Genomic DNA, 9,836 nt, shown 5'->3' with positions numbered 1-9,836 from the left:
CATGTAGGTACGTCTGCTTCCTCTAACTCAGTAGAACCAGTTATACCACTAGACCAGGTGAACACTCACCTGTATAGAACCAGTTATACCACTAGACCAGGTGAACACTCACCTGTATAGAACCAGTTATACCACTAGACCAGGTGAACACTCACCTGTATAGAACCAGTTATACCACTAGACCAGGTGAATTCTCACCTGTACAGAACCAGTTATACCACTAGACCAGGTGAACACTCACCTGTACAGAACAAGTTATACCACTAGACCAGGTGAACACTCACCTGCATAGAACCAGTTATACCACTAGACCAGGTGAACACTCACCTGTATAAAACCAGTTATACCACTAGACCAGGTGAACACTCACCTGTATAGAACCAGTTATACCACTAGACCAGGTGAACACTCACCTGTATAGAACCAGTTATACCACTAGACCAGGTGAACACTCACATGTATAGAACCAGTTATACCACTAGACCAGGTGAACACTCACCTGTACAGAACCAGTTACACCACTAGACCAGGTGAACACTCACCTGTATAGAACCAGTTATACCACTAGACCAGGTGAACACTCACCTGTATAGAACCTGTTATACCACTAGACCAGGTGAACACTCACATGTATAGAACCAGTTATACCACTAGACCAGGTGAACACTCACCTGTACAGAACCAGTTACACCACTAGACCAGGTGAACACTCACCTGTATAGAACCAGTTATACCACTAGACCAGGTGAACACTCACCTGTATAGAACCAGTTATACCACTAGACCATGGGGAACACTCACCTGTATAGAACCAGTTATACCACTAGACCAGGTGAACACTCACCTGTATAGAACCTGTTATACCACTAGACCAGGTGAACACTCACCTCTACAGAACCAGTTATACCAATAGACCAGGTGAACACTCACCTGTACAGAACCAGTTATACCACTAGACCAGGTGAACACTCACCTCTACAGAACCCGTTATACCACTAGACCAGGTGAACACTCACCTGTATAGAACCAGTTATACCACTAGACCAGGTGAACACTCACCTGTATAGAACCAGTTATACCACTAGACCAGGTGAACACTCACCTGTATAGAACCAGTTATACCACTAGACCAGGTGAATTCTCACCTGTACAGAACCAGTTATACCACTAGACCAGGTGAACACTCACCTGTACAGAACAAGTTATACCACTAGACCAGGTGAACACTCACCTGCATAGAACCAGTTATACCACTAGACCAGGTGAACACTCACCTGTATAAAACCAGTTATACCACTAGACCAGGTGAACACTCACCTGTATAGAACCAGTTATACCACTAGACCAGGTGAACACTCACCTGTATAGAACCAGTTATACCACTAGACCAGGTGAACACTCACATGTATAGAACCAGTTATACCACTAGACCAGGTGAACACTCACCTGTACAGAACCAGTTACACCACTAGACCAGGTGAACACTCACCTGTATAGAACCAGTTATACCACTAGACCAGGTGAACACTCACCTGTATAGAACCTGTTATACCACTAGACCAGGTGAACACTCACATGTATAGAACCAGTTATACCACTAGACCAGGTGAACACTCACCTGTACAGAACCAGTTACACCACTAGACCAGGTGAACACTCACCTGTATAGAACCAGTTATACCACTAGACCAGGTGAACACTCACCTGTATAGAACCAGTTATACCACTAGACCATGGGGAACACTCACCTGTATAGAACCAGTTATACCACTAGACCAGGTGAACACTCACCTGTATAGAACCTGTTATACCACTAGACCAGGTGAACACTCACCTCTACAGAACCAGTTATACCAATAGACCAGGTGAACACTCACCTGTACAGAACCAGTTATACCACTAGACCAGGTGAACACTCACCTCTACAGAACCCGTTATACCACTAGACCAGGTGAACACTCACCTGTATAGAACCAGTTATACCACTAGACCAGGTGAACACTCACCTGTATAGAACCAGTTATACCACTAGACCAGGTGAACACTCACCTGTATAGAACCAGTTATACCACTAGACCAGGTGAATTCTCACCTGTACAGAACCAGTTATACCACTAGACCAGGTGAACACTCACCTGTACAGAACAAGTTATACCACTAGACCAGGTGAACACTCACCTGCATAGAACCAGTTATACCACTAGACCAGGTGAACACTCACCTGTATAAAACCAGTTATACCACTAGACCAGGTGAACACTCACCTGTATAGAACCAGTTATACCACTAGACCAGGTGAACACTCACCTGTATAGAACCAGTTATACCACTAGACCAGGTGAACACTCACATGTATAGAACCAGTTATACCACTAGACCAGGTGAACACTCACCTGTACAGAACCAGTTACACCACTAGACCAGGTGAACACTCACCTGTATAGAACCAGTTATACCACTAGACCAGGTGAACACTCACCTGTATAGAACCTGTTATACCACTAGACCAGGTGAACACTCACATGTATAGAACCAGTTATACCACTAGACCAGGTGAACACTCACCTGTACAGAACCAGTTACACCACTAGACCAGGTGAACACTCACCTGTATAGAACCAGTTATACCACTAGACCAGGTGAACACTCACCTGTATAGAACCAGTTATACCACTAGACCATGGGGAACACTCACCTGTATAGAACCAGTTATACCACTAGACCAGGTGAACACTCACCTGTATAGAACCTGTTATACCACTAGACCAGGTGAACACTCACCTCTACAGAACCAGTTATACCAATAGACCAGGTGAACACTCACCTGTACAGAACCAGTTATACCACTAGACCAGGTGAACACTCACCTCTACAGAACCCGTTATACCACTAGACCAGGTGAACACTCACCTGTATAGAACCAGTTATACCACTAGACCAGGTGAACACTCACCTGTATAGAACCAGTTATACCACTAGACCAGGTGAACACTCACCTGTATAGAACCAGTTATACCACTAGACCAGGTGAACACTCACCTGTATAGGACCAGTTATACCACTAGACCAGGTGAACACTCACCTCTACAGAACCAGTTATACCACTAGACCAGGTGAACACTCACCTCTACAGAACCAGTTATACCACTAGACCAGGTGAACACTCACCTGTATAGAACCAGTTATACCACTAGACCAGGTGAACACTCACCTGTACAGAACCAGTTATACCACTAGACCAGGTGAACACTCACCTGTATAGCACCAGTTATACCACTAGACCAGGTGAACGCACCGACAGTGTTTTGCAAAAGTATTCAGACCCTTTTGGATTATTTTACATTTTATTGTTTTACAAATTGGAATTAAAATGGATTTGTCTTTTTTTTCATCAATAATCTACACAAAATACTCTGCGATGTCAAAGTGGAAGAAAAATAAATGCATAACTAAAATATAATAAGTATTCAGCCGCTTTGTTTAAGCAAACATAAAATTAGTTCAGGAGTAAAATGTGGTTTAACAAAACACATAATAAGTGACATGGACTCACTGTGTGAAATAATAGAGGTTAACAACGGCTTCCTTGTCTTTAAGCCTGGTGGTGTCTGCATCATGGTATGGGTATGCTTGCCATTGGCAAATACTGTGGAGTTTTTCAGGATAAAAAGAACCGAGATGGAGCTAAGCACAGGCAAAATCCTAGAGGGGGAAAAAACCTGCTTCAGTCTGCTTTACACCAGAGACTGAGAGAGGAATTCAACTTTCAGCAGGACAATAACCTACAACACAAAGCCACATCTACACAGGAGTGGCTTACCAAGGAGACGGTGAAGGTTCCTGAGTGGCCAAGTTACAGTTTTGACTTAAATCTGCTTAAGAATCCATGGCAAGACTTGAACATTGCTGTCCTAGCCATGATCCCCAACATCTTGACAGAACTTGAAGATTTAAAAAAAATAATAATGGGCAAATATTGTACAGTCCAGGTATGTAAAGCTCTTAGAGACTTACCCAGAAAGACTCACAGCTGGAATCAATGCCAAAGGTGATTCAAACAGGTGTTGACTCAGGGAGCTGAATAATAACACAACAACTATATTTTAGTTATAAAAACATTTATTCATCAATTTTTTTTTTTTAATCTTCCACTTTGACCTTAGAGTATTTTGTGTAGATTGTTGACATTAAATCCATTTTCATCCCACGTTGTAGCACCACACACCGTGAAGAAATCCAAGGGGTATGAATACTTCTGCAAGGCACTGAATATACGGTATAAACTATGTTTGGCTGATAAGTAGGAGCCGCCCCACTGTGTTGCTATGGTGAATAGGCTCTGTTATAATGTTTGGTCACAAGTTCCATTCAACCTGCTCTAAACCTAAATATGTTGTTCATACATTCCATACTTTGAGTGTTTTGAGGAAGGGAAAGGCTAGCCTGATCTCGTCTTGATGACCAAAGGAGTTGGTTAGACAGCACAAATAGTGCTGGGACCAGGCTAGGAAAAGGCTACATTTGGTCGACATGAAGCGCTGTGACCAATGAGTTCAGGGTAGGGACAAGTTCCATTCAGATGCTCTGGAGCTTCTAGAGTCACCAATGAGTTCAGGGTAGGGACAAGTTCCATTCAGATGCTCTGAGCTTCTAGAGTCACCAATGAGTTCAGGGTAGGGACAAGTTCCATTCAGATGCTCTGAGGTTCTAGAGTCACCAATGAGTTCAGGGTAGGGACAAGTTCCATTCAGATGCTCTGAGCTTCTAGAGTCACCAATGAGTTCAGGGTAGGGGCAAGTTCCATTCAGATGCTCTGGAGCTTCTAGAATCACCAATGAGTTCAGGGTAGGGACAAGTTCCATTCAGATGCTCTGAGCTTCTAGAGTCACCAATGAGTTCAGGGTAGGGACAAGTTCCATTCAGATGCTCTGAGCTTCTAGAGTCACCAATGAGTTCAGGATAGGGACAAGTTCCATTCAGATACTCTGAGCTTCTAGAGTCACCAATGAGTTCAGGATAGGGACAAGTTCCATTCAGATACTCTGAGCTTCTAGAGTCACCGATGAGTTCAGGGTAGGGACAAGTTCCATTCAGATACTCTGAGCTTCTAGAGTCACCAATGAGTTCAGGGTAGGGACAAGTTCCATTCAGATACTCTGAGCTTCTAGAGTCACCAATGAGTTCAGGGTAGGGACAAGTTCCATTCAGATGCTCTGAGCTTCTAGAATCACCAATGAGTTCAGGGTAGGGACAAGTTCCATTCAGATGCTCTGAGCTTCTAGAGTCACCAATGAGTTCAGGATAGGGACAAGTTCCATTCAGATGCTCTAAGCCAGTGGTATTCAAAATGTTTCAGTGGGGACCCCATTTTCTCCTCAAGAATTTATTGCGACCTCACCCCGTATAACCTTAAATTCATTGTTTTCACACCCTCATCAAAATGAAAAGAAACAAACAAATACATTTATTCAATAAACATTTAAAAATTATATTTTTCTTTATTTACATTTTTTTTATTTTTTGTCCCATACAATAATATGTACTCTTTATAATAATAAGTACTCTTAATTCGCGTCCCTACTGCAGTTCCCCGAACCTGACATTGACTTCCACTGTTCTAGAGCCACCAACGAGTTCAGAGCGGGGGGGGGGCAGTACATTTGGTCAACAGAAAGTCCATTATTCAGTGGCCTGTTATGCATAAAGCTTCTCAGAGTATGAGAGCTGATCTAGGATCAGGTCATCCCCCCCTGTCCATCTAATCTGATTCATTGTGATCTAAACGATACAACTGATCCTAGGTCAACACTCCTATTCTGAGACGGTTGATGAGTCCCAGCTCCTTCAGTAAGTCAGGCTGTTGTCTGAGGTCAGTCTTCAGTGACTCGGGGATGTCCAGTCTGCCGTAGTCCTCCTCTTCTACCAGATTACGGATTAGCATCAGACAACACTCCTGCAGAGAGTACACTGGAACACAGAGAGAAACAATGACGTCTGTGAAACTGTCAATACTCCTGGTCAGAGCTGGTCCCAGATCAGACAACACTCCTGCAGAGAGTACACTGGAACACACAGAGAAACAATGACGTCTGTGAAACTGTCAATACTCCTGGTCAGAGCTGGTCCCAGATCAGACAACACTCCTGGACAGAGCTGGTCCCAGATCTGTCAATAATCCTGGTCAGAACTGGTCCCAGGTCTGTCAATACACCTGGTCAGAGCTGGTCCCAGATCTGTCAATACTCCTGGTCAGAGCTGGTCCCAGATCTGTCAATACTCCTGGTCAGAGCTGGTCCCAGATCTGTCAATACTCCCTGGACAGAGCTGGTCCCAGGTCTGTCAACACTCTCGGACAGAGCTGGTCCCAGATCTGTCAACACTCCTGGTCAGAGCTGGTCCCAGGTCTGTCAACACTCCCTGGACAGAGTTGGTCCCAGATCTGTCAACATTCCCGGACAGAGCTGGTCCCAGATCTGTCAACACTCCCTGGACAGAGTTGGTCCCAGGTCTGTCAACACTCCCTGGACAGAGTTGGTCCCAGGTCTGTCAACATTCCCTGGACAGAGCTGGTCCCAGATCTGTCAACATTCCCGGACAGAGCTGGTCCCAGGTCTGTCAACACTCTCTGGACAGAGTTGGTCCCAGGTCTGTCAACATTCCCGGACAGAGCTGGTCCCATATCTGTCAACACTCCCTGGACAGAGTTGGTCCCAGGTCTGTCAACATTCCCGGACAGAGCTGGTCCCAGATCTGTCAATACCCCCTGGACAGAGTTGGTCCCAGGTCTGTCAACATTCCCGGACAGAGCTGGTCCCAGATCTGTCAACACTCTCTGGACAGAGCTGGTCCCAGATCTGTCAACATTCCCGGACAGAGCTGGTCCCAGGTCTGTCAACACTCCCTGGACAGAGTTGGTCCCAGGTCTGTCAACATTCCCGGACAGAGCTGGTCCCATATCTGTCAACACTCCCTGGACAGAGTTGGTCCCAGGTCTGTCAACATTCCCGGACAGAGCTGGTCCCAGATCTGTCAATACCCCCTGGACAGAGTTGGTCCCAGGTCTGTCAACATTCCCGGACAGAGCTGGTCCCAGATCTGTCAACACTCCCTGGACAGAGCTGGTCCCAGGTCTGTCAACATTCCCTGGACAGAGCTGGTCCCAGATCTGTCAACACTCCCTGGACAGAGTTGGTCCCAGGTCTGTCAACATTCCCGGACAGAGTTGGTCCCAGGTCTGTCAACATTCCCGGACAGAGTTGGTCCCAGATCTGTCAATACTCCCTGGACAGAGTTGGTCCCAGGTCTGTCAACATTCCCTGGACAGAGCTGGTCCCAGATCTGTCAACACTCCCTGGACAGAGTTGGTCCCAGGTCTGTCAACATTCCCGGACAGAGCTGGTCCCAGATCTGTCAATACTCCCTGGACAGAGTTGGTCCCAGGTCTGTCAACATTCCCGGACAGAGCTGGTCCCAGATCTGTCAACACTCCCTGGACAGAGCTGGTCCCAGGTCTGTCAACATTCCCGGACAGAGTTGGTCCCAGGTCTGTCAACATTCCTGGACAGAGTTGGTCCCAGATCTGTCAATACTCCCTGGACAGAGTTGGTCCCAGGTCTGTCAACACTCCCTGGACAGAGCTGGTCCCAGATCTGTCAACATTCCTGGACAGAGTTGGTCCCAGGTCTGTCAACACTCCCTGGACAGAGCTGGTCCCAGGTCTGTCAAAATTCCCGGACAGAGCTGGTCCCAGGTCTGTCAACATTCCCGGACAGAGCTGGTCCCAGATCTGTCAACATTCCCGGACAGAGCTGGTCCCAGATCTGTCAACATTCCCGGACAGAGCTGGTCCCAGATCTGTCAACACTCCCTGGACAGAGCTGGTCCCAGGTCTGTCAACATTCCCTGGACAGAGCTGGTCCCAGATCTGTCAACACTCCCTGGACAGAGTTGGTCCCAGGTCTGTCGACATTCCCGGACAGAGTTGGTCCCAGGTCTGTCAACATTCCCGGACAGAGTTGGTCCCAGATCTGTCAATACTCCCTGGACAGAGTTGGTCCCAGGTCTGTCAACATTCCCTGGACAGAGTTGGTCCCAGATCTGTCAACATTCCCGGACAGAGCTGGTCCCAGATCTGTCAACATTCCCGGACAGAGTTGGTCCCAGGTCTGTCAACACTCCCTGGACAGAGCTGGTCCCAGGTCTGTCAACATTCCCGGACAGAGTTGGTCCCAGGTCTGTCAACATTCCCTGGACAGAGCTGGTCCCAGATCTGTCAACACTCCCTGGACAGAGTTGGTCCCAGGTCTGTCAACATTCCCGGACAGAGTTGGTCCCAGGTCTGTCAACATTCCCTGGACAGAGCTGGTCCCAGATCTGTCAACACTCCCTGGACAGAGTTGGTCCCAGGTCTGACAACATTCCCTGGACAGAGCTGGTCCCAGATCTGTCAACACTCCTGGACAGAGCTGGTCCCAGATCTGTCAACACTCCTGGACAGAACTGGTCCCAGATCTGTCAACACTCCTGGACAGAGCTGGTCCCAGATCTGTCAACACTCCTGGACAGAGCTGGTCCCAGATCTGTCAACACTCCTGGACAGAACTGGTCCCAGATCTGTCAACACTCCTGGACAGAGCTGGTCCCAGGTCTGTCAACACTCCCTGGACAGAGCTGGTCCCAGGTCTGTCAACACTCCCTGGACAGAGCTGGTCCCAGGTCTGTCAACACTCCCTGGACAGAGCTGGTCCCAGGTCTGTCAACACTCCCTGGACAGAGCTGGTCCCAGGTCTGTCAACACTCCCTGGACAGAGTTGGTCCCAGGTCTGTCAACACTCCCTGGACAGAGCTGGTCCCAGGTCTGTCAACACTCCCTGGACAGAGCTGGTCCCAGGTCTGTCAACACTCCCTGGACAGAGCTGGTCCCAGGTCTGTCAACACTCCCTGGACAGAGCTGGTCCCAGATCTGTCAACACTCCCTGGACAGAGTTGGTCCCAGATCTGTCAACACTCCCGGACAGAGCTGGTCCCAGGTCTGTCAACACTCCCTGGACAGAGCTGGTCCCAGATCTATCAACACTCCCTGGACAGAGTTGGTCCCAGATCTGATTGTGCTTTTTGTCTACTCCATCGCCAAGCCAAATGATTTGTTACAACAATTCCATCAGGAGTTGGCCAGATCAAACAAGTAATGCATGTGTGGGTGGTGACACGAACAACAACTTGAGGGAAAGTCTCAATAGTCTAGGTTGTTTTCCTCTCCTTGTCTGTTGCCTAGGCCTACCATTTATTTATTTTTTAAACAGCCTATAGCAGCCTGGGACAGGGAAAATGTCAATGCTATTATTGGTTTGACTCCTTTATATCTAGGTGACAACGAGGAAAGGAAACGACAGCACTAGGAAGTGTAGTGTACAACAGGTGTCTGTCAACGGGGTTGATGAGAAGCAACATGGAGAGGGACACACCTGGGGTAGCTATGACAACATTCAGAAACTTGGGTTTACCATCCTCTTCATATTCGGTGGCAGCTGTTGGCATATAGACATCTTGCTGATTAGCTAAAAGTTTCGCCCCATTTCGAGAGGCTCTGAAAACCCATGGATGCGCTGCGGAGAGTGGAATGAGATGGAGGGAAATTACATGTCACGAACAATAGCTTTAGGCTATAGACTATAACTCGTTCAATTCAACATTTGGGAAAGGCCCATAGCTGAGTAATGCTTTGTTGGGGTATAACTGTCCTCTTGGTTCAACCCATAGCTAAATTACATGACATGTTAAACGTAATACAGATCAAGTATTTGAGTAACACAAGAAAGACATGAGGGAGGGACTCA

At 47.2% G+C, this 9,836-nt stretch overlaps 1 protein-coding gene across 1 annotated transcript in view; it reads right to left on the bottom strand.

Annotated features, from left to right (window-relative positions):
• Nucleotides 1-5,441: 5,441 nt before the first annotated feature.
• Nucleotides 5,442-9,836, bottom strand: part of LOC110513649 (von Hippel-Lindau disease tumor suppressor-like) — a 4,644-nt gene continuing 249 nt past the window's right edge. The window contains exons 2-3 of the mRNA XM_036945360.1: nt 9,465-9,605; nt 5,442-5,967 (exon numbers count right to left, since the gene is read on the bottom strand). Of these exons, the coding sequence (XP_036801255.1) occupies nt 5,798-5,967; nt 9,465-9,605 (311 nt within the window). The 3' untranslated portion in view covers nt 5,442-5,797. The remainder of the gene's footprint in view (nt 5,968-9,464; nt 9,606-9,836) is intronic.

Source organism: Oncorhynchus mykiss, chromosome 15 (genome assembly GCF_013265735.2).
Source record: "Oncorhynchus mykiss isolate Arlee chromosome 15, USDA_OmykA_1.1, whole genome shotgun sequence".
NCBI lineage: Eukaryota > Metazoa > Chordata > Actinopteri > Salmoniformes > Salmonidae > Oncorhynchus > Oncorhynchus mykiss.
This window is presented reverse-complemented; position numbering and strand designations above follow the sequence as displayed.